At 42.2% G+C, this 25,415-nt stretch overlaps 3 protein-coding genes across 4 annotated transcripts in view; 1 reads left to right on the top strand and 2 right to left on the bottom strand.

Annotated features, from left to right (window-relative positions):
- Positions 1-1,202, top strand: part of LOC308298733 (myosin-IIIb) — a 31,128-nt gene extending 29,926 nt beyond the window's left edge. Inside the window, exons 29-30 of one of the 2 annotated variants that reach the window (XM_080742391.1) lie at positions 400-466; positions 978-1,202. In XM_080742391.1, the coding sequence (XP_080598517.1) occupies positions 400-438 (39 nt within the window). In that variant the 3' untranslated portion in view covers positions 439-466; positions 978-1,202. Of the gene's footprint in view, positions 1-396; positions 467-977 lie in introns of both variants that reach the window. The other variant, XM_080742390.1, reaches the window with a different exon arrangement.
- Positions 1,203-1,596: 394 nt separating this feature from the next.
- LOC308298056 (tripartite motif-containing protein 16-like) lies at positions 1,597-9,209 on the bottom strand (the record flags this gene model as incomplete). The annotated part of the gene is made up of 8 exons (XM_080741620.1): positions 1,597-2,332; positions 2,453-2,524; positions 3,122-3,281; positions 4,275-4,508; positions 5,713-5,808; positions 5,996-6,100; positions 7,920-8,174; positions 8,988-9,209. The coding sequence occupies 8 exons, from the start codon at positions 9,207-9,209 to the stop codon at positions 1,806-1,808; spliced, it is 1,671 nt and encodes a 556-aa protein (XP_080597746.1). The 3' UTR covers positions 1,597-1,805.
- A 1,979-nt stretch (positions 9,210-11,188) lies between these two features.
- LOC308298054 (E3 ubiquitin/ISG15 ligase TRIM25-like) lies at positions 11,189-24,456 on the bottom strand (the record flags this gene model as incomplete). Its single annotated transcript, XM_080741618.1, has 9 exons — positions 11,189-11,557; positions 11,697-11,792; positions 12,327-12,379; positions 12,948-13,181; positions 13,441-13,536; positions 14,072-14,431; positions 16,211-16,496; positions 19,113-19,205; positions 24,407-24,456. 9 exons carry the CDS (start codon positions 24,454-24,456, stop codon positions 11,266-11,268), a joined length of 1,560 nt encoding a protein of 519 aa, XP_080597744.1. The 3' UTR covers positions 11,189-11,265.
- Positions 24,457-25,415: the final 959 nt, after the last annotated feature.

The raw sequence follows: 25,415 nt of genomic DNA, 5'->3' as shown, positions 1-25,415 counted from the left end.
GCTGGGCGATATTAGGAAAACCTTCCATATTTGATAACGTTGTTGAATACCTCGATATTGATATTACTCACGATATTAGTAAAACATTGCATTTTAGCGTTTTTAATGTTTTTCTGCTTTAAGTCCACTGCCTGCCTAACCCAGATAATATACTGTAATAGCATAGCCATGCATACACATTGCACAGTACACATAGAAAAAAATTAATTAAATGCCTTATTTTCATTTTCAAACAATGGTTTTATTGAAATAACCACACCTGGTTACAGATGGTGTTTTTTTGCATGTGCTACGTGCATGCATAGTGTGTCATTTATGTAAAGCCACCTCTTTTCACAGTGAATCTTCAACTCAATGTCAATGACTTCCTTTTCGTGTCTTTCTGTCTTTGCTAAGCAGCACTTCTCTGACAGCCAGAACCAATCCCAGGTGTCTTGAGGTTCCCAAGTATTTGTGAAGAGGAGAGGTAGGTGATGCACTGCAGCACTATTTCCAAAACAGTGGGTTAGTGAGCCGCGGAACTATTTTTATGGGTCACGATTGAATACCCCTTTATTTTTTGTTTCCTACATTTCATTTTTAAAAGCAGTGAAAATAGATCTACAAGCTCACAACGCGTAGCATCGCGACGTGCTTCTTATGCAGATCGGATATTTTCACTTAGGTCCTGGGGAGACATCAAATTTCTCTTTTGGGTCACGAGCCAAAAGGTTTGGGAACCACTACACTGCTACAGTATTACACTGCCCCACTAATAAAACAATACTGCAAAAATAGTCTAAAAATGTTTGTGTTGTAGATTTACTTGTTCGTCTATAGTAAAACCAACCACTGTCATTTGAAAATACACTATCTACTAGCCCACAATGAATGCATCATCTAATTTTCACGTAAGTTGCTCGTAATAGGGATGCAAACTTTTAAGTGGTTATTTTGTTGTAGTCGTTTAATTAATTGTATTTTGTGTTTTATTTCAGATTTTAAACCAAAGGAAAGACTTCCTCCAGAGCTGCTATATTTATTATGCTGCATATCTGAGTGATCGGAAAGTAAAAAGGTGGTTCCAAATTTGTGGTCAAGTTTCAACTAGAAGTCTCTAGTATTAACTTAAGGATGTTTACATTTATTTTATTTTATTTACATGTAACTTATGCACAGTGATTTCTCATTCAGTGGTTTATTGAATAAATGTTTTCATTGTTTTTAAATGTCTGGTCTTTTTTATATATATATATTTTGGGGGCCACAGACCTTTCAATCAGGCCTGACTTTATTCTTCATTCATTCGGTTCCCCATTAGCTGCCACCAAGTAGCAGCTACTCTTCCTGTGGTCCACAACTAACAATACATATCACATAACGCAACACAACACAATAAAAACATACATGTATATGTTCATGTCCGATTTCTCATAGCGGCAACCATAACTGCGGCATCAAGGCGGGACCTGTGTGCAGCTGTGCACGGACACAGCAGCACACTGGTAAAAGGTCAAAATGCCCCTAGTGTGGGCGGCTCCTTTTCACAAGGTTTCACAAATCACAAATGAGGACTTGGCCATACAATGTGAGATTTTATTTTGCTTTCATCCATGAAGACATCATACTAGTTACAGACTTGGAGTGCTTCATAGTAAGACAACACTTGAACAGGACAGTGACTGGCTGCAACAGGTGAGGTTTATCAATGGTATCTTTAAGCATGATATTTACAAGCTTTTTCTGCAATTTAACACTAAACAGATCCCAAATAAAGACACACAAAAGTTTTCAACTGAATATCAGTATCAGTTGTCTTTACACGTCTACCATGTCTTGCACACCACTGCGGTATCTCCCCAATCATAAAGCCTTATCCCTGGATAGAGTGGTTGTGTGAATGTGGTTTTAAATGTATGTAGGAGGGTCATTTTGTCAGAGACACTATAGAAGGACAGAGTACCTGCCTCGTGATCCAGGTACACCCCCACCCTGGAGGAACAAGGCCCAAACACTTTAGTGTCGACTTTGTTGTGTCTGAACACGTAACCTTCAACAGAGTGCGTTAAACTCCAGGACGCATCGTTGTATCCAAAAAATGACGCATTGTACTCCTTTCTGTTGATGTTTTTATACGAGACGGCTATAGAAACTCCACCGCCACTCCATTCTACTTCCCAGTAACGACAGCCTGACAGACCCTCCCTACACATCACCTGCCAGTAAAGCATAAATCTCTCAGGATGGTCATTGTAACGTTTCGGTTGTCGGTTAGCGGTAATCTTCCTGTTTCCCTTTGACGGGGTGAGGTTCTTGTGCATTGTGTCCGGTTCCAGTGAAAGTGGACAGGAATCTGTGAGAAGAACACATGGCAAAATATCAGAACAAATTAAAAGTTATTTTATGCCAGAAAAGAAAACCGTAAACAAAACCCACAGTCAAAGTACAACAGTAAGAAACGGCATCAACTCACATTGTAAAAAGTCTTCTCTAGTCTGAGGCTGTGGTGGTAGATGTACATCGACGTCGACATCAACTGCAGACACTGGAGACAAGAAATCAGTAACGTCATGGCATATTGAATAATGATAAACTTTTTGTATAGAACTTTCATGACATGAAATGCAGCTCAAAGTGCTTTACAGAAAAAAATAATGATTAACAATAAGGCAGAAATACCAGTAAGACTCCCTAATCGGGAGATAAGCGACCATCAGGTCGCATGTAAACACAAATTGTGTCCAAAAAATAAAAACCAGGAACCAGTGTAGTGAAGCTGGTCTAGAACTGTTAGTCATGACTGTGTGTACATTTTCAGTGGTTTTGTTGCGTTCTCAGTGGATTCATGTAGACACTTGCATTTCTTCAGGTGATTCCGTCTTAACAGTGAACGTTTTAGAAACGACTCAGTGTATCGTCTTTGTGTATATGAAGCATTAGGCTCTAGTCACGGTGGAACCTCCCTTTATTACTGACTTTGGACAGGTTTAAGTTATGCAGACAAATATCCAGCAGACTGTGCAAGGCAGGTCGTGTTTCCACAAACTGCCTTGGCAGCAGAGATAATCCCTTCTGACCACTTATTTACTTTTGGTTTACAAAACAATAAAACATTTAATATTTAAAACATTGCAATGTTCACCTATCGATGACATCTCCGGCCAGGTTGTCTCCAGCATGTTGTCTAGCTGCTCTCTGAGACCAGACACAGCATCACTTACATCTGTGAAGGAACCCCGAGGACGGGCAACAACGCTGGGCAAGGCTGAAGATCCACTGGGCCTGGAGAGAGACTGGAAACTCTGGAGAGAATGAAAAGGATAGACACGTAGACCAGTAAAGTGTCTGTCTGCATTTTCTGTATCTGTTTAAATGCTGACCCTGGGAGCTGAGCTCCAACATGTCCTATGCTTTAGTGCAAATGGAAGTCTATTCTTCTACACTCAACAGATTAGTATACTTAGTATGCTTAGTATCAGAACTGGTGGAAATATGAGATTGACTGTCTTGACACCCAGTCCGTACTGCTGAAATGAATTATGAAAAAATAAAGAGAGAAAAAAAAAACATTTTTATAAGAATGACAGCTAGTCTAGCAATAATGGGGAGGAGTACTGTGCCAAACTTTGGGTTGTCTTTTTCACATCTTCCCATTAAAGGCGATGGGAATTTTTAATTCACTAATAAAATATTATTTAAACCATTCAAGATATCTCTAAGCAAAATGGAAGCACATGATTCCTGATGAAGCCGGTCTATTTCACACATGGCTTGAGTGTCATCATATTCATTATAGATACATTCCTGTGAGGGACATTTAGACACCAGAGATAATGGTGTAGGCCTTAAATTATTTACAATATAATATTGTCGCATTCGAGCAGAAACCTTCCATCGCCAAATTTCAACTTTTAATGTTGAAAATCATTATATAGGAGCGACGCACAAAACATAGTAAAAATAGCTGAGCTACAAGCTCCCAACATGGCATGTTTTTCACCATTTTATAAAAAAAGAAAATCAATATTAAGGAACTGTTTTGGACATGTTCGTTTCCACCCGATAGCAATATCCTACTTATAAATAAGGAGATGTCTGTCTGTCCTATGCCCGGTTCTCCACTGTGGCTGGAGTAATTGATCTGAATTTGTGGACATTGATGGGCAATTGGGCATTGACCATTAGCATATGCACACAATGGTGATGCCCGTTTTTCACTTTCCTAAATTGTACGCCGTTTATTAATATTTATACTGAAAAATAAAATAAAAAATAAAAACTCTAATCTATGGAACCTGAATGAAATGGATGACGTCATCAGTGTTGGCTAGCTCCCCTAGGTCAGCATGTCTCCTCTCCAGTGTGGTGATCTCCTTCTCCAGCTGCCTCAGGTGTTCCTCAGTCTGAGCCCCTGCAGTCTTCTGCTGATCTCTGATCAGCTCTTTAACCTCAGTGCACCTTCTCTCAATGGAGATGATCATCTCAAAGAAGATCTCGTCGGTGGCAACCACTGCTGTGTCTGCAGAACTCTGGTTAAAGGGCGCGCGCACACACACACACACACACACACACACACACACACACACACACACACACACACACACACACACACACACACACACACACACACACACACACACACACACACGTGTTTAGAACTACAGACTCACTCCCTAGCTTCCGCTGTGGACTGACTCGCGTCTTTAGACACCACCTAAACCCATAGCACTACTGTAACACCCCCCCCCCTTCCCTCGATGACCACACATGAAGCTAGATAGCATTTTTAGGTTTTAGAAAGGTTTTTTGTACCGATTAGGTGCATGGTCTACCTATGATATTGTTTTTCTAGATTGATATTCCTATGCATTTGTTGTATTGTTGTTGATGTACTGACATATTAGCTTGCTTATTATATTGATGTATTACCTGCTTATTGTAAGTCACTTTGGATTAAAAGCGTCTGCCAAGTGCCTAAATTGTAATTGTAAATTGTTTTTATAGTTTGCTTGTTCAATGCCAACTTACTTCCGTTGCAGTTCAGGAACAAGCAGTCATTCTCAGTCTTCTGTAGCATCTTCAATATTTCCTTAGTCCATAGTAAATACCGTAACACAATATAAAGTAAGACGCCATAAGGGCGAGAAGCGACCTTGTGAGTGTTATACAACTGCTACAGGAGCGCCCCCTGCTGACAGAAGTGCGTTCTGTGAATCAGCAATTCCCCCCAAAGAAGACTCCATAAACAGTGCGTTATTGAACAGCGACAAGACTCACAGGAGAGAGACAGCCGAGTGAGCCGTCATTTGTCCACAGTAAATAACACAATATATCACTGGTTCGGGACCCATTTGTGAGTCTCTGATACATTTATCTGGGTCTCTTTATTATTTGTTTCCTACATTTTCTTTTGAATTGGTATCATTTCAAAACGTTTTCCAAAAAGCAACATTTTTCATGAATAATAAAAAAAGATCCAATGATGTATTCAGTACTTTCATGAAAACATAAAATAAAAATCGAATGAATTCTATAAATTAGAAAACAAATGTTTAAATTAGTAGTGAAAATAGCCGATCTACAAGCTCACAAAGTGGCGACGCGTTGCGAGCTTGTAGAACGGCTTTTTTCACTAGTTTGTGTCCCGAGCAAACGTCACATTTCTCTTTTGGTCTTGAGCTAAAAAGTTTGGGAACCACTGCAATAATGTATATAGTAATATCATAAGCCCACCTCCAGGGTCTTCATGACCTGTCGCAGGTCTTTAAGCTCCTTTTTCCTCTCTTGGATCTTCTGCTGAATATTTTGCTGAATTGACCCCAGCCGTTTCTGCGGAAAAAGCAACAGCTTTAGAATAGTTTGGTTTACTTATCTTAAGTATCAACTAATTTCCAAAATATTAATTTCATAGAAGTCTTTTATTTATTAATTTAATAAACTAAAATGAAAAACAGGTTTTTCAGTTTTATATTTGTCAGGATCATTGCACTTTGATCTTGGTCCCACGACCACGTACCCGTTTCTCAGTCTTCTCTGCTTCAGCCGACACAGTTTCATGGCCCTTATGTTCATCCATGGCGCACATATAGCAGACACACTGCTGGTCTGTGCGGCAGAACACCTTTGATTGATTGAAGACTTTATTAGAAGAAGTTTGCATAGGAAAAAGTACAGTTTCATGACGGTACAGTTCACTGGTACAAGGTCTACTAAAAGGAGATCCTAGAAAAGACTAAGCTTATTTCCATAGGAAACCATTTAAGTATCTCATATAACATTGAATGACAGACAGATAGAACACAGTAGGCTACTATGCAGTAGATAGTCAGGAAAAAAAGGGGAAAACAATAAAAAAAAAAAAAAAAAGAAAAACATCGTACAGTAGGTAAATACAAAGAGGGGTCAGGGGAGGGTAGGGCTGGGCTATGTTTGTTTTTACCAGTTGCGAACGGCTGCTGCCTGTAAGTGGTTTTTCAGGGCGATTTTAAACGATGCTAGTGATCCACACTCCTTTAAGGCCTTCGGTAGGGCGTTCCACATTTTTGTGGTATAGCAGAAGAACGAGTTTGACCCTTTCTTTGAGGTGACTTTGGGTTGAACGTGATCTGTGGCGCTGCCTCTGGGGTTGTAATTATGGACATCTTTAACCTTTATAAAGTATTTTGCCAGGTACATGGGTAAATTAGTGGTGTAGTGTATCTTGAACACCAGGCCCATTGCAAGTTGCTGTACTCTGTCATCTACTCTGAGCCACCCCACTCTTAACTGGTGAGTAGCGGTGAGGTGAGTCTGATAGGGAAGGTTAAGCAGGACCCTAATTACCGTAGTTTGTTTTGGGCTGTTTGGAGCTTAGTTTTTAGGGCTTGTGGGGCATCCTAATACCATACGTGGACTCCGTAGTCAAAGAGGGGCTGGACTATTGCACCAGCTATGGTCTTCAGTGTGTTGAAATTGACCATCGGGGCGATCATCTGTAGGAAACAAGTTTGTTGGTTGATGTTATTTACTACTTTAGAAGTCATCTTTTCGCTGGAAAGATTAGCTTCAAGGATACATCCTAAGTAGGAGATTTAGTTTTTACGTGTTATGACCTTGTCACCCACTTTGATTGTGAAGTTATCAGCTTTTTTGAGGTTTATGATTTGATCCAAAGAGGATGGATTCGGTTTTACCCAGGTGAATTGATAATTTGTTGTCGTTAAGCCATGTGCAGATCTTACTTAGTTCAGAGTTAAGTGTCATTTCAACCTGCAAGTGGTCCTTGCCCGAGACTAGGAGAGCTGATCATCCACGAACAGGAACAGGTTGCAGTCGCAAGCAGAGGCCATGTCGTTTACATATATTAGGAACAACAGAGGTCCCAGTATGCTACCTTGAGGAACACCACAGTTTACTGGGAGGGGGGGGGGGGGCAGGATACCGTTTACCTCCACCACCTGTTCCCTCCCCACCAGGTAAGACTGCATCCAACTCACTGCTGCGCTGTCAAGACCGATAGCTTTTAGTTTCTCAATCAGAATAGAGTGATTTACGGTGTCAAATGCCTTCTGGAGTTCGATCATGACCATGCCGCTATATTTGCTGTCATCCGCTTCGCATTTGATTTGGTCAGTCAAATAGAGAAGGCATGTGTCAGTGGAATGGGATTTTCTGAATCCAGATTGGAACTCGTAAATCAGATTATTCTCATCGAGATATCTTGCAATATGTTCGTACTTCGTAGACTATTTTTTCCATGACTTTGGATATGGAGCTAAGAATGGAAATGGGGCGGTAGTTGCCAGGGTCTAGTTTGCTACCTTTTTTATTCAGGGGCGTTACTTTAGCTAGTTTGAAGTCCTGGGGGACATGACCCTGTTCGATTGATAGGTTAATTAAATGGGTAATGATTGGAGCAATGGAGGCGGCTGAGTCTCTAAGAAATCTAGCGGGAATTTTACCTCTTTCAGCTTGTTGTGACTGGAGCACATCTTCTCCCGCAGTCTGTTGGAGGCTGGGACCAGCGTGTGCTTCTGCAACACGGGGACACTGTGGTGAGGCTGGAGGTGAGCGTCACAGTATGAGGCCAGACACGCCAGACAAGACTTGAGGGCTTTGGGACGCCTGGTTCCGGTGCAGAAATCACAGGCCACGTCTGCTGGGCCGGCGTAGACCAGAGCAGCAGAGGGTCTCGTCTTCCTCAGCTTCTCCACAACCTGACAGTAAAAGAAAGATCACACGTAGTGTGAAGTGGGCAGTGCTATTATTTAAGTGGGGGCTCGCTGCAAGAACACACTATAGTTGTCTCCACTTTACATTTATTCTGCACCATCCTACTATTTCCACTTTTGTGCTTGAAATTACATTGAAACTAATCCTAAATCCTAAGTGAAGAAATCCCAGTGGAGTAACATATTTCAAAAGCTGCTGAAAGTTTGGGTCCCATTAACTTTACTACTGGTATACAGGAAAAATAAATACAAAAGATCTGCTTTAAATGTCAACTTTTACTTGAAAAAGGGACGCTAAAATAAAAATGTTTCGAAAATATTTTATAAAAAAAGATTAAGCTTCATATGTGTTTCTATTCATAAATGACCACAAAAAGCGTAAACTAATGACCGATTTCCAAAGTCGGTCTGACAATAGCCAAAATGATTATTTTATAATTATTTTAAGCTTTTTGTGGCCATTTTTGAATAGAAACACATATATGAAGCTTAATATTTTTTATAAAATATTTTCGAAACATTTTACTGCTATAGGGTGTTTTGTTTTATCCTTTTTAAGGACCATTCCCACTGTGCCAGATTAACCTCGCATCACCACCGCGGTGGAGTTGGATTCAGGTCGCATCACCAGGCTTTCCGAGTGCCAGATAAACAGATGCAAAATATCTGTCTCCATTCAAGTGGATGGTAAGATACAGCTAGATAAAGATATTTTGGTTTCTCTTAATCTGGCCCAGTGAAAATGGGCATTAACAATCATTGTAACATCCTACCTCCAACCAAACTCTCTCATCTCACCTCAGCCAGCATGTTGTTCTTCCTCAGAACAGGTTTTGTCTCGAAGCGCTCCCTGCACTGGGGACAGCGGTGTACAACATACTGGCGGTCCCAACAACCTTCGATGCATCTTTTACAGTAACTGTGTCCACATGGTAGAGCCACTGGTTCCTTTAGAAGGTCCAGGCAGATGGAACAGCAGAACCGTTCCTGGTCCAGAACTACTCCCTGCAGCTGTGCCATGCTGGGCACAGAAATAAAGGACACTACCGTTTTGTTTACATAGTTATGTCAGACTGGTTTCGTTTTCTGAAATAGAAAAGACAGGACAGTTTTGTTTAGGTTTCGTTTTCTCTGAAGGGAAAGTGACTGGGAGGAACTTAGGAAGGAGCATTAAAGGAAAGAAAGAGGGAGTTGTTTCCAATCCTGGTTGTGCCACCTTTGGTTGTGCAACTTGTGCCCAGTGGGCTTGTCTAAACTGCCCCTGGCCGCTGTCTCCATCTCCAATCCTGTATCAGCCTTGCACGGCACCTCTGCCCAACACACCTGTTGCGACTGCCCTCGATCAGCCCTTCTGCCTCTATAAAACTGGACTCAACATTATAACTTAGTCAAATAAGCCCCTCGTATTGTAGAATGGAAATGTTTGAAAAGTATAACACTATGTCCTCGAAACCAGATAGCACTAATCAGCGGTAGCCTACCTGTAATGTAGTGACAAGGCATAGTGGACGACGGTCTGTTGCGCCCTCCAGTGTCCATTCACAGTATAGCAACTCGAGTGTTTGATTGATTGATTGAATACTTTGTCAGAAATATAAACATCACGAGGTACAGCAGACATAAAGGCTCAAAGGAACAAAAGAAAGTCCTGGGTACTGAAATTGTGGTCCTACTGTATGTATTCTATTCATTAACATAGCATAAAATGTAAAATGTAATCAAATAATACAAAAAGAACTAGGTTATAGATATGGCCGTTTTTATAAGATCGGTTTTTTTTATAAGATTTTTCACTGTCAACTAGCTCAGTGGTTCTCAACCTGTGGGTCGGGACCCCCAGGGGGGTCCTCAAATTATTTTGGGGGGGTCCCCAGATGATTAACTTAATGTGCAACATTGTTTTCTCTCTCAACAGTAAACAAATCAACATAAAGTTTAAGTGTATAGAGGGTATCTGCACATTTCGAAAGTGAAAAATTAAGGACTTTTTAATACCTCTAAAATGACAAATTAAACATTGGCCAAATTGTCAAATATTAAAGCCAGAAATTGTGAAAATAGCCGATCTACATGCTCACAACTCCTCGCGTTGCGAGACGTTGTGAGCATGTAGATCTGCTATTTTCACAATAGAACCGTGTTATACAAAATATACTTCCTCAACTCTTCAGGGTCGGGGGTCCCCAGTTAAAATATGATTATTTTGGGGGTCACGGCCTGAAAAGGTTGAGAACCAAGTGATAGAATGAATAGAATTTTTTCTTCTTCTTAATGCCTTGCCAAAAGATCGGATCGGGAAAGATCGGGATCGAATCGGAAGCAATAATATTTGATCGGTATCGGATCGGGAGCAAAAAAACCCTGATCGGGGCATCCCTAGTTATAGGCCTATATAAAGACATTTTGCATAATACCTCCCTTTGTGGTCTCCCAAAGATACATAGTAGTCAGGCTAGTTTTGAAAAAAAAACAGTGATTCACATTTGTTAATGAATGTTGCGAGGGCATTCACATAATAGTCCACTTGCCAGAATGTGAATCCTGGCATGTTGAGTAGCCTACACCAAGGTTTTACGTTAGAAATGTTGAGTATGGGTCCCCAGCAAAACTGCTGGATGCTAACTAGCAAATGTTGGGCCATTGTCATAATTATTCAATTAGCATAATCACCTATATGGACATATATTCTACATAATGTGTTTATTGTTTAGGAAACTGTGCTAGTGTGTGTGTGTGTGTGTGTGTGGCGGGGGGGCTCCTTTTCACATGGTTTCACAAATCACACATTAGGATGTGGCCATACATTGAGAGCTTTTATTTTGCTTTCATCCATGAAGACATACTAGTTGGCGATGAGCATGAACTGCATTAAGTATGACTTTTGTACAGACTTCCAGAGTGCTTCATATTAAGACAACACTTGAACAGGACAGTGACTGGCTGCAACAGGTTTATCAATGGTATCTTTAAGAATGATATTTACACACTTTTTTCTGCAATATAACACTAAACACATCGCAAATAAAGACACACACAAGTTTTCAACTGAATATCAGTATCAGTTGTCTTAACACATCTACCATGTCTTGCACACCACTGCGGTATCTCCCCAATCATAAAGCCTTATCCCTGGATAGAGCGGTTGTGTGAATGTGGTTTTAAATGTATGGAGGAGGGTCATTTTGTCAGAGACACTATAGAAGGACAGAGTACCTGCCTCGTGATCCAGGTACACCCCCACCCTGGAGGAACAAGGCCCAAACACTTTAGTGTCGACTTTGTTGTGTCTGAACACGTAACCTTCAGCAGAGTGCGTTAAACTCCAGGACACATCGTTGTATCCAAAAAATGACGCGTTGTACTCCTTTCTGTTGATGTTTTTATAAGAGACGGCTATAGAAACTTCACAGCCACTCCATTCTACTTCCCAATAACGGCGGCCTGACAGACCCTCCCTACACATCACCTGCCAGTAAAGCATAAATCTCTCAGGATGGTCGTTGTAACGCTTCGGTTGTCGGGTAGCGGTAATCTTCCTGTTTCCCTTTGACGGGGTGAGGTTCTTGTGCATTGTGTTCGGTTCCAGTGAAAGGGGACAGGAATCTGTGAGAAGAACACATGGCAAAATATCAGAACAAATTAAAACCTCAAAGTTCATCGTGTTTTAATATTTTATGTCAGAAACGAAAACCGTAAACAAAACCCACAGTCAAAGTACAACAGTAAGAAACGGCATCAACTCACATTGTAAAAAGTCTTCTCTAGTCTGAGGCTGTGGTGGTAGATGTACATCGACAACAACTGCAGACACTGGAGACGTCATGGCATATTGAATAATGATAACATTTTTGTATAGCCGTTTCATGACATGAAATGCAGCTCAAAGTACTTTACAGAGCAATAATGAAGCACAAGTGCTTTACAGAAAAAGCTATTAATAAAGCAGAAATATAAAACATAAAACAGCATTAAAAACACAAAAACAACAACAAGGCAGCTAATCAGGCAAACCAAAACGATGCAGACATGAATAACAGCACCGAGATGCTATCCACATCTTAGGTGTACTGGGAGTTTATTCCAAGACGCTTTTGGTTAAAATAAAACATTTAAGATTTAAAACATTACAATATTCACCTATCGTTGACATCTCCGGCCAGGTTGTCTCCAGCATGTTGTCTAGCTGCTCTCTGAGACCAGACACAGCATCACTTACATCTGTGAAGGAACCCCGAGGACGGGCAACAACGCTGGGCAAGGCTGAAGATCCACTGGGCCTGGAGAGAGACTGGAAACTCTGGAGAGAATGAAAAGGATAGACATGTAAACACCAGAGATAATAGTGTCGCTTTTGGGCAGAAATCTTCCATCGCCAAATTTCAACTTTTAATGTTGAAAATTATACAAGAGCGATGCACAAAACAAAAGTAGTAAAAATAGCTGAGCTACAAGCTCCCAACATGGCACGTTTTTCACTATTTTATAAAAAAGAAAATAAATATTAAGGAACTGTTTTGGACATGTGGCGTTTCCACCCGATAGCAATAATATCCTACAGTACATATAAATAAGGAGATGTCTGTCTGTCCTGTGTTCGGTTCTCCACTGTGGCTGGAGTAATTGATCTGAATTTGCACACGGACATTGACCATTAGCATATGCACACAACGGCGATGCCCGTTTTTCACTTTCCCAAATTGTATGCCGTTTATTAGCATTTATACTGAAATGGATAAATACAAATCTAATCTATGGAACCTGAATGAAATGGATGACGTCATCAGTGTTGGCTAGCTCCCCTAGGTCAGCATGTCTCCTCTCCAGCGTGGTGATCTCCTTCTCCAGCTGCCTCAGGTGTTCCTCAGTCTGAGCCCCTGCAGTCTTCTGCTGATCTCTGATCAGCTCTTTAACCTCAGTGCACCTTCTCTCAATGGAGATGATCATCTCAAAGAAGATCTCGTCGGTGGCAACCACTGCTGTGTCTGCAGAACGCTGGAAGGGCACACACACACACACACACACACACACACACACACACACACACACACACACACACACACACACACACACACACACACACACACACACACACACACACACACACACACACACACACACACACACACACACACACACACACACACACACACACACACACACACACACACACACACACACACACACTTCTCTTTTGGTCTCGAGCTAAAAAGTTTGGGAACCACTGCAATATACTGTAATATCATCAGCACACCTCCAAAGTCTTCATGACCTGTCTCAGGTCTTTCAGCTCCTTTTTCCTCTCTTGGATCTTCTGCTGTATATTTTGCCGAATTGTCACCAGCCGTTTCTGCGGGGAAAAAAAACAGCATTAGAAGAGTTTGGTTTAGATCCATACACAATCTTAAACCGCCCTCCAGACGGAACGCGGTCACCGCCTCCTAGCAATTCATTTTCAATGGGAGGCGGGCGGCTATTTTGGCCGTGCAGCGAGGTTTTGGGGCGGCGAGGCGAGCGGGCGTGGTCCCGTGAAATCCCCCAAGAGCGTGCTCGTTTGTGCATGCGTACACAGGGAGGATGGTTTGTGTTCATCTTTGTGAAATACCGCGCAGCGTTTACTCACTGAGCGAATGTGTTTTGTGTCTGACCGCAGCGCGGCCGCCGCTGATCCAAGCGGGATCCCCCACAGCAACCGCTGCCCGTCTGGAGGGCGGTTTCGTCAGCAACTAACTTTTACAAAATTAATTCTGTTCAAGTCTTTTATTTTTTTAATATAATAAACTCAATTGAAAACCATTTTAGATTTGTCAGGATCATTGCACTTTGATCTTTCAAACTTTAACAAATTGTATCTTGTCCCACCATGCGATTGTGGTCCCACGTACCTGTTTCTCAGTCTTCTCGGCTTCAGCCGACACAGTGTCATGGCCCTTATGTTCATCCATGGCGCACATATAGCAGACACACTGCTGGTCTGTGCGGCAGAACACCTCCTTCAGCTTGTCGTGACTGGAGCACATCTTCTTCCGCAGTCTGTTGGAGGCTGGGACCAGCGTGTGCTTCTGCAACACGGGGACACTGTGGTGAGGCCGGAGGTGAGCGTCACAGTACGAGGCCAGACACGCCAGACAAGACTTGAGGGCTTTGAGACGCCTGGTTCCGGTGCAGAAATCACAGGCCACGTCTGCTGGGCCGGCGTAGACCAGAGCAGCAGAGGGTCTCGTCTTCCTCAGCTTCTCCACAACCTGACAGTAAAAATAAATCACCTAGAGCAGTGGTCTTCAACGTTTTCAGGCCAAGGACCCCTTAGTTGAGAGAGAGATGAAGCAGGGACCTAGCCTCGCAAGCCATCCCGAGTTACGTCATCACCAATGTGCTTCCTTTCTCGGTCTGGTACTCCTCCCATAGAGTCTCTTTATGAGAAATAGGTTTCTCAATTTCCAATCAAAAGGCTGCATTTCGAGCGAACCCACCTCACACCGCTCCTGATTGGTCGAGCGGCTGCTACAGCTCTCGCATTTTGACAACAAACATGGCGGACCCCATGTCCGATGCGAGTTCACAAAACGCAAATAAAAGCTGCATTAAGCAAAGTTTTATCTGAAATCAACGGCATCTCATAACTTAAAAACGAACAACAGTTTGCACCTTTGGAATTTCTGTCTGGAAAAGACGTATTTGATGTTCTCCCGACGATGTTTTGATGCGCTGATGACTACTGACTGGACCTGTCAGTCAAAGTGAGTAACTACGTCATTGCGTAATGCATTGTCTACGGAGGACTCCCGAGAGTCTGGCTGTTGCGAGGCTAGCAGGGACCCCCCACAACCTGTTCATAGATTCCATATAGATTCATCGTTTGATAGCACAATCATCAGTGTATTTTCGATTCATGTCACTTGAACCGTCAATACTTAATAAGCGTGACCTTTCGCTCTGTACTTAGTCTGCTCTTTTCCCCCTACTCAAACGTCTTTGCCAAAAATAGCCGATCTACAAGCTCACAACGCCTCGCAGACTATTTTTGGCTAAAGTTCTTAGAATAATGGTTCAAGTAGTTATAAGAAAAATGTTTCTATCACTCAAAGATTTGGAGGACCCCCTGAAGTTGCTCTGAGGACCCCCTAGGGGTCCCGGACCCCTTGTTGAAGACCCTTGACCTAGAGTGAAGCAAGCAGTGATCATTTAAGAGTTAATTTCATTATAAGCTCCTGCGAAGCTTGGCCAAATGTGACCCTGGGCATACAACAAACTTGCTTGAGTTCCAAGATGTAGGCCACACTTCAGAGCCCGGAAATGTAGTGGGCGACTGGGCGTACAACAAACTTTGAGCGCTTTGTGCCAAGATGTAGGCCACGCTTCGTGACCCGGACAAAGCCAGATGTTGGAGCTTAGCTCCTTCCATGAGCACCGCTCCAAAATAAAGGAGGGGACAAAAATCACACCTAATGTGCAATGATAAAATGGGATCATGACCATTGAAACACACACACACACACACACACACACACACACACACACACACACACACACACACACACACACTCTTATGTCTTTAAATGTAAACCGGATACACAGGATCACAATGGAAACAAGACCCTTCAGTACAGGCATTCTATGGATAATAAGTGGTTAAACTAGGACAAATTGCAACAGAAACTTTTGTTTCATAAAACATAAAAAGTTAAATGAAATCCCAGTGGTGGAACATATTTAAAAGGCTGCTGAGAGGTTGGGTTTACTACACAGGAGGAGGGGGGGGGATACAAAAACATAAGCTTAAGTAGCATGATGTGAGGGGCAAACTAGGGTTTTTTTATGATTCTGAATATATTGCAAGCATTTGTTTTGCACAATTTAAAAAAAAGTTTTGTGGGAGCCGTTTTTAGCCCAAGGAATGTTGAGAGTTTCTGTTGCAATTTGTCCTATAGGTTAATTCCTAATGCCTATACTACATAGGGCGTTTTGTTTTATCCTTTTAACAGTCTTTGTAAAATCGTACCGCCAATCAAACTCTCTCTCACCTCAGCCAGCATGTTGTTCTTCTTCAGAACAGGTTTTGTCTCGAAGCGCTCCCTGCACTGGGGACAGCGGTAATAGACAAGATACCTGTGGTTCCAGCAACCTTCGATGCATCTTCTACAGTAACTGTGTCCACATGGTAGAGCCACTGGTTCCTTTAGAAGTTCCAGGCAGATGGAACAGCAGAACCGTTCCTGGTCCAGAACTACCTCCTGCTGCTGTGCCATGCTGGGCCCAGAGATGCAGGACTCGAGGGAAGCAAAGGCCGTTCTCAAGTCGTTGGTGATGCTGGTGAGGGCGGAGAGAGTGTTTTTTACTGGTGATTCAGTCAGAGTGTATGAAAGGGTGCGCTCGTTTTATTGTCCACGACATTGCAAGCGGCGCGAAGGCCAGCGGACCTTGGTCCTGCTCTTCGCCCCCGAGCGCCGCAGGCGCGAGTGGCCGCGAAGAGCGGGCCAGGGCCGCGCGGCCGGCGGAGCGCCGCGCGAGTTACGAAGCCGTGGTGAATGCAATCGTTATATTTATGCCCAGGCCGTAAGGCCTGGGCAAGCCCACGATAAACGCCCGCGCAGTCCGGTGCGCATTTCCGAACGCACCCTTTCCCCACACTCGGACTGAAACACCAGTAAAAAACACCATCCCGGTGAGGGCGGTTCGGATTTCCTCAAACTCAGCTGGGGATATGTCTGTGGAAGCTTCACCCCTCTTGCTGTCCTGTTTTGTTGGCGGTTTTCCAGCCATTTGGTTTATTTCGACCAAATAACCAAGAAGAACAAACAGCAAGCCTTCAACGGCCAACTGCCCCTGTGCACTCCTGTCTCCAATCCTTCATCAGCCTTGCATCGTATGCCCTCCACCTCTGCCCATTCCAACACACCTGTTGTCACAAAAAAAATCTCCCATTCATTTCAGCCATAGCCTAGATTTGAACTAACCTCGCCTACCAGGCTTTCTGATTTGAACCAAGCCATCCAGGATGTCAGTGAATCATGACCATGACACATTTGATTCTGTGAAAAGAAAAATGTGAAAACGCTTAAAGTCTATTTATTAAATGTGGGGAAAATGAATGGGAGATTTTTTTGTTGGCACCAGTAAACCACGGCCATTGCTATGCTATAGCCTAACTAGGCCAAATAGGTAATAGCCCACTCTATAACATTTGAAAAATACAACATAATTTCCTTGAAACCAATTATTATAAACATCACTAAAGTACAGCCTACCTGCGCCCGACAATGCGTAGGCCTAGTAGACGACGGTCTGTTGCAGACGACGGTCTGTTGCGCTCTCCAGTGTCCATTCACGGAATAGCAAGTCGTGGAGTATTTTTTTAAATGTATTTATTGATTGATTGATTGATTGATTGATTGATTGATTGATTTAATACTTTTAGTCAGAAATCTAAACAGTACGAGGTACAGTCAGACATTAAGGTTCAACAAGATAAAAGAAAGTCCTGCAGGTACTGAACTAGTGGTATAATAATTATATTCATCATTTATATAGGTACACGGATAATATTTCAGCAATAGTCCAGTCCAATAGATATTTTCTCTCCAATCTCTCTCTCTCTCTCTCTCTTACAACACTTGCAGCATCCACTAGGCCTCCATTACTTCTTGCAGCCCCAACAGAGGAGGATGGCACAGGCTGTATTGGAATCTGAAAGATGGGTCAAGTAAGGTTTCCACGTCTTGGTTGTGTAGTCCCAGTACCATACTGAAATCAGGAATATGCAGTTGGATGGAGGCTGCCTGCAAAGAACTACCGGGACATTGCTGTCAAGGTCAAGGTTTATTAGCATGTCCCAAAACTGGGCAATTCATGATACAGCAGATGATAAGACTCTAAAAACACAGTAAACATACACAAACAAGAACATATAGACATCACAGTACAGTAATAAAAAAGCTTGGAGGGGCCTCTCCTATGGCCGGAGGGCAAGAATTGATATTCATGATTTAGGGGATGAGAGTTGTCTGAGCACTGGTTCTCAACCTGTGGGTCGGGACCCCCAGGGGGGTCCCCAGTTAAAATATGATTATTTGAATAATGTGAAAAGGTTGAGAACCACTGTAATAGAGGACACGGAGGACACAGAAGCGAAGTAAAGAGAAGTAAAACAGGATTGTACTGCTGAGTGAAAAGACCAACACGTAACAAAACATTGAAGTAAAGTATCGGTAATTCAGTTATCAAGAGAGATTCTGTTTTTGAGATACAATTCAGAAATGTACCATGCTACATTCTAGTATAACATCAACATTTTGTCATTATTTTATTTAGCTTTAATCACCAATAATTTGCAGTAGGTGTTAGTTCTGTTTTCAGTTGTGTGATGATGGATACTGTAGCTAGAGTTTGATCAAAAAATGGTTTAATTAGCTTTACAGTTTTTCCTTTTTTTCCCCAAGAAAGACACAGTGGTGGACCTTTTCCCAATGAGATTTACAAAAATATTTATATCAATTATTTTAATCCTGGAACCAAAATTAAGCCATCCAGGCTCCTGGTGAATCATGACCATTAAATACTTAATTTTTACGTAGTACTTTTTTGCAATATTAAAATATTGTTTGACACAGAATCAAATGTTTTATGAGGCTTCAAATAATGTAATATATTCAGAAAATCTCTAAATTGTGGCCCCATAATATGCTATGCCCTATAGCCTACCAAATGTCTTTGCCAAAACTAGCCGATCTACTAGATAGATTGTCTAATTTTCAACAAATGTTTGCCTATTATCAAATATGTGGTTATGTGGTTAAGCCACTTTCCTCAGTGCTCATCAGTATATAACCAGATGGGGAAGAAAAGACAGAAGAGTTGTAAAAAGATAAATGTTTGTCTTTCAAAAGCAGTTGTTGTTGTTTTTTCATCCTGAAGGCAGATTGCTACAAATCCTTGCGCTCGTCCAGAGCTCTCATCATATTCTGGACCCAGGGTAGCTCAGGGTCCATGCAGAGGTTCTGAGATCTCTCTGTGACCAAACTGTGTGCAAGAAACAAAACACATTACTCATGTTACTAGAATGGCAGGCGGTAGTTTGTGACTTACAGCAAGGGTTACCAAACCATGCAGGGGTCATCAATATGTCCGTACCTTGCCTTGTCCATGGCAAATGTTTAGATCTTTAGTTTTTTTGGGGCGCCTGCTGGCCTAGCGGTCCAGGCGCATACCACATAATAGGCTAAAGCAGACTGACGGTGTGTGGCGGGTTCGAAACCTGATCCCATCTCTCACTCCATTTCCTGTCTGTCTCATCTACTAAATACTATCATTAAAGGCATAAAAAAACAAAATAATATCTTAAAAAAAAACGAAAACCCTGATAAGAACTTCAAATTGGATAGCAGACTATTAGACGAATTACAAGCTCACAACACCTCACAGTGTGAGGCATTGTGAGCTTGTAGTTGAGCTATATTATCCTCTTTCTTGCAAAATATTTGACAATATTTGTTATTACAAAATGTCTTAAAAGACCTTAAATTGTCACTTTAGAAAATTGCAGATTGTTGTGAGAAAACATTGTTGCACATTAAACATCTGGGGACCCCCCACAAATAATTTGGGGACCCCACAGGTTGAGAACCACTGACTTACAGTATATCAAGAGGGGGAAAAAGGCCTCTGTACAATAATGTATTTCATTTACATTTTACTCTTACACTCTTACACTTACATGACTCCTGCCTTTGCACACCGGCGATCAGTCATGTTATAAGACCTCAGGCGTTTGATGTTCACTCTCTTCTGGTAGAATTTGAAACAGCAGTCATGATGGAAAATTCCACCTGCATACAGTTTTATTTGTTAATAAATAAAATCTTGTTATGACATGTACTGACTGTACCTGAAAATAGGCCAATTTTAATGGGTCAAGAGTAAATATCTCCCTTTCTGTGTCTTCCCTTTAAACAATATAATATATTGTTTAAGAAGAAAAAAAGGAAAGAAATAACATTTTTTTAAAGGGATAGTTGACCCAAAAAAAAAATCATAATCACCCCATGGAGACTTGAATTCATGGATATCTTTTAGTTATTGTCGCATTCCTTAGCCAATAATTTGATGACCAGCAGCAGTGGTTCCCTATGGAGACACAAAGAGCCTGCTTTGTTCCCTATGAAGACACAAAAAGTCTCAGCAAATTATTGGCTTAGGAATGCGACAAAAACTAATCAATATCCATGAATTCAAGTCTCCATGAGGTGGGTAATCGATAGAAAAAAGGTCATTTTGGGAGTGAATTATCCCTTTAAGTTAATTCCAACATATTGCAAAGGTATTTCATAAATCAAATCAAATCATTTCCATAAATAATAATAAGAAATAGCAGAGCTACAAGCTCACAGATCTACTATTTTCACCCAATTGGGTCTCGGGCAAACTTAAGCTAAAAAGTGTGAGAACCAGAGCACATAGGCTGCCAGTGCCAGGTGGTCTACAATGACCTTGCGTCTGTCTACATAAGAGATTCTAGATAAAATAAAAACATATAGGTTTGTAATAAGGTCACTAAATACGCGAACGTACCGTGGCCCGTCACAGAGCAGCATAGCATTGCTCCCAGCACCAGGATACAAAGCAGGACAACGTGACTGGTTCCCATGGTCAGAATTAAGATTCTGCAGAGAATCGTGGGCTGGCTGGGTGTGTACTGTGTACCTGAATCCTGTCAACAGACACTGTGACAAATAATCAATGTAGGCTATGTTCTAGAAGGCAAGAGGGTGTTTTTTCATCTCCCTGTGAGTGTGTGTGTGTGTGTGTGTGTGTGTGTGTGTGTGTGTGTGTGTGTGTGTGTGTGTGTGTGTGTGTGTGTGTGTGTGTGTGTGTGTGTGTGTGTGGAATCTGCCTGTACTGCATTTCACTGACTTCTTCCCTCCCATCTCAATCAACAGGCTAACCCTCTTTACCTTTGTGTAGAAATGGCTACATGCCAACACACTAGAATGCTCTCTTTTATACAAATTACAGCACATTACAAGGATATGCATTGATAGTGTACCCCTGTCCTTTCACATACATGCACAGTATTGCCTTAAACATATACTACACATCGCTTATACAGTCCAAATACTCTATGTAGCAGCATGTGTGTCATTTATTGCGACCGTCAGGTTGCAGTTACTATCAAAACCTCCACCGGCTGTCAGTCCCTCCGTCCGTCCGTCCGTCCGTCCGTCAGTCTGTCACACGTCACACTTTTGCTCTTCTCATATCTCCGCAACCGTTGCCCCGATCCAAGTCAAATTTTGCACACACACTCCTTGCCTGCCAAACCACAACCCCATCAATTCTCACATGGCCCTCTTATAGCGCCACCATGAGGCCGTTTCTTGCCAAGCTTTTTGTCCAGATTTTTTCAAACACTTTTTTGGACACTGCTCCTAGTTTCAACTGGAAGACTGTTCCACCCTACCACTGCCATGAGCAGAAAGGTATTTTGCCCAGAATATGTCTTAAATCTACAGGGCATAGATTTGTCTGTGGCCTAGCTGGCCTCTAACCTTGCAATATCAATATTGATTATGTAATAAAGTCTCAACTTATTATACATAGGACTACAATGGAAACAAAGGACCTTTTTGTAATAGGCCTACTTACAGCCCTTGTGTTTTACTACACTGTTTTAAAACATTTTTACTAATAAACTATTCAATCAATTCAAGCTGGTTTATTTTTATGCTATTTCAAATTGTCCTTTAATGGAAAGGGACAACTTGAGATGGAGGAACAAACCCTCAAAAAGAGCCCATCCGTAGATGCTATATGAATATAAAGTGTGTAAACAAATGGTATCAAATTGTATTCCCTGTTATTAAGCAGTCATTTTGTTTAGGATTAGAAGTAACAACGGAAAATACAAATCCTGCTGATAACCAGATAACCTGATACTGTCTAAAACGTTGCTACAATGCAAAGTTTGTGTGAGTAGGCCTACTTTAATGGCAAAATATTGTGATGGAGAAAGACTGGATCAGAATAACTCATTACTTACTGTTGCTGCCTCTTGTTATCCAGTCCGCATTTTGAAGAAGTAATCCATTATTTTGAGGTTCAAGGGGAATGCAGAAAGCTTAATCATAATGCAATACCATAATGGTTTAATGTCAGGATAGTGGAGCTGTTCAGTGGTCATGTCAGCGAGTCCAGTCAGAGCACCAGCTGCAGGACTTCTGCGCTAATTGGGTCGTTGACTCGTTGACTACAGACCTAGATGCGTCTTTGCTGGCATGCGGTAATTGATTCTTTTGGAGAAAGATTCCCTTAGTATAAATAATAGTATATATTTTTTTTAAAAGGCTTTCATACACTCTTGATATTTTTTAAATGAGGTTTGGTCTAATAGATCGCAATGTGCTATTTTCTGGGTGTTCATAACAATTAAAATAATAATAATTATTATTTTAACATTTATTATAACATTTTGATTATTACCCCTATTATATAGTTTGAGAAAGAAAAATTAACCAAATAATGGCCCAGTGCTGGCCAGTACCAAAATAAATAAAAGCCTGTTACCAATAGCCGCCTGGTCCCTTTTAAGCGCCCGGGGTCTGACCCCATTTTGCTAAATAAACGCCCGGGCTACTAATTGGTGATTTACGGGTATGTACTATTCCCATAGGATTATTTTGCTAAAATTTATTTCTTGGCTGTTTTGGCTTCTATAGGGACCAAACTATCAGAAAATGACAGGGTTCCAATTTTCAGACCCCTCCCTCATATCATGGGGGGAGTACTTTACAGTACTTTCTAAACAACTTCATAGCTTCACAGCTATTCAATAGTTTAGGTAGGAACAGTTCAAGTGAGGAGGATGGGGTAACATTTACTTCTGGCCTGTTTTTATTCTTGTCAAATACAGAATCTATTCATCATTAAAGGTTATCTATTACCCTTATACTGTTGGCAAAGTCTCCAGTCCAGTCCCATAGCACTTGCAGAGAGGAGTGCAAGTCAGGTGATTGTTTGAGCAGCTGCACTGTGCCTTGCAACCTGCTTTGCAGCCACTTTTGATGAGCTCAAGTACTGCCTTTGGAGCAGGGAGGGCAAAACACCTGACTGGAACATACCCTCCACTCTGAATTCAACCAATTCTCTTCAATTGGTGGAAGCTCAGGGCTCAGGGCAATTGGACATCTGTGTCAGGTGACCAAACACATATGTCTCGCAAGGCACCATTAGCAGCAGCCTCTTCCTGTGTGCACCTCCTAAAATCATGTCCCTTGATGAAGGTATCATATATGACAACAAGCATGAAAGAACTGTCCCTTGAGAAATACTCAAGCAGTCCCTGGTCTAACACATGTCAACTTCTCCTTGGTTGATCACACAGTCAGGAGTTCCTTGATGTACATAGTGAGCTTCATCTCTGGATGAAGACTTTTTAATGACTGATCCATATTACCTATTAAAGACAACTCGACCCTCAATATAGCCAGCCATCATCGTGATGCGTTTGTTGAATGCATCCTGAAGATCTGACAGCTTCAGCATGCTTGGTGTCTTTTTCATGTTCTGAAGCACACCCATGGCATCAACTAGAACTTTGACAGAATAATCGTCCTCCGTCAGATCAGATGAAAATGTGAACCCTGTCATTTTCTGATAGATTGGTCCCCTTAGAAGCCAAAACAGCAAAAAAAGATCTATTTTAGCAAAAAGATGCTATGGGAATACGAATAGGGACAAAACTGAAGTGACCCGCCCCCAAGAAATGAGGAAGGGGTCTGAAAATTTGAACCCCATTATTTTCTGATAGTTTGGTCCCTATAGAAGCCTTCTGCAAACAAGAGAGAACATACAATGAGTATAGACATAAGACAATAAGGTGCTAAATGTATTATGGACTTAACAGCCCTAGTACTACAACACAACTATTTCTTCTTTAAAGATACTTTCTATCTCCAGAGGAAGGGCTGCGCTATGGGTCTCCTCCAGGCCCCTCTTTCCGTCTTTGGACTTAGAGGTGGTGTTAAAGGGTCTGAGTCAGTCTCCTTTTGAACCACTAGTAGAGAGCATTTCTTTGAAAATGCTCTCCCTCAAGACAGTTCTCCTCCTGGCTCTAACTACAGCCAAGAGGGTGAGTGATCTTCATGCTCTCTCAGTGTCAGAGGATTGCATGAGGTTCGCTAGTGGTTTTCGCAGTGTCCAGTTGAAGCCCCACCTGCAGTTCTTACCTTAGAATGGGGTGGTCCAGGATGTTCCTGTGGAACTGTTGGCCTTTCATCCTCCTCCCTTCGCTTCGGAGGAGGATAGGCGTTTACATCTTCTGTGCCCTGTCAGGGCTTTGAAGATTTACTGTGACAGGACAAGAGAGAGTAGGCGGTCAACCTGTCCCACATGGTAAGTCCACTAAGAAGGCAGCGGTTGCAGTGTCAACGCTTTCAGGGTGGATTGTGAAAGCTATTCCGGTGGTACTTTTGTGGTCAAACTGGTACGGTATATTAACTAAAGCACATAAACGGTGAGGAGCTCAGCCAAAACGTGTCCTCACATGGCGCTGCCCCGGAAGTACTCCTCGGATTGTGGAAGCTATTAACTTAGCTTATGATAGTGCGGATGTGGCCAGAGTACCAGGTCTCAAGGCCCATTCCTCTAGAGGTATTTCCACCTCTTGGGGTCTCGCTCAACGGACCTCCATCTGAGAGATCTGTGTGGCGGCTAACTGGAAGTCACCGCCCACCTTTGCAGCGTACTATCACTTGGACGTTGCGCCCAAGTCCTTGGCGCATTCGGTTCTACAAGTGGCTGCTTCTTCTCGATGAGGTGTTATACCTGGGGTGAGATGTTTGTGTGAGAGAACACTATTTTCACCCTTTCCTCCTTGACCAGAGGGTAGTGGTCTTGTTGGAGGAGGCCCTCTTCCCTTATGTGGATCAGTTTCCCATAGGGCAGGCTAGGGTTGAGGCGGGTCTAGGTGTGCCTAGCCTGACAGGGCTGTTATACTTCTTGACCCCTGGCTCTGGGTTCAGAGAACTCAGGGTTTGTCTTAAGAATGGTCAGGCCACCGTGTGTGACCTTTGGGGTCTTTGGGACGTTGGTCATCGTCGCTTTACGGGAGTGTATGGTACCCATAGGATGGAGTACTGAAGTGACCCAACGAAGATAAACACAAGTGTTTCGAACGAAACACCTGTTTATTAAGTTCTGGAAGGAAGTACTCCATCCGACTCTCGGCCCTCTGTT

Source organism: Nannobrachium achirus, assembly GCF_963921795.1.
Source record: "Nannobrachium achirus genome assembly, chromosome: 14".
In the NCBI taxonomy this organism is placed as follows: Eukaryota; Metazoa; Chordata; class Actinopteri; order Myctophiformes; family Myctophidae; genus Nannobrachium; species Nannobrachium achirus.
The sequence above is the reverse complement of the archived record's forward strand: the minus strand, read 5'-3'. Positions and strand labels throughout refer to the sequence as shown.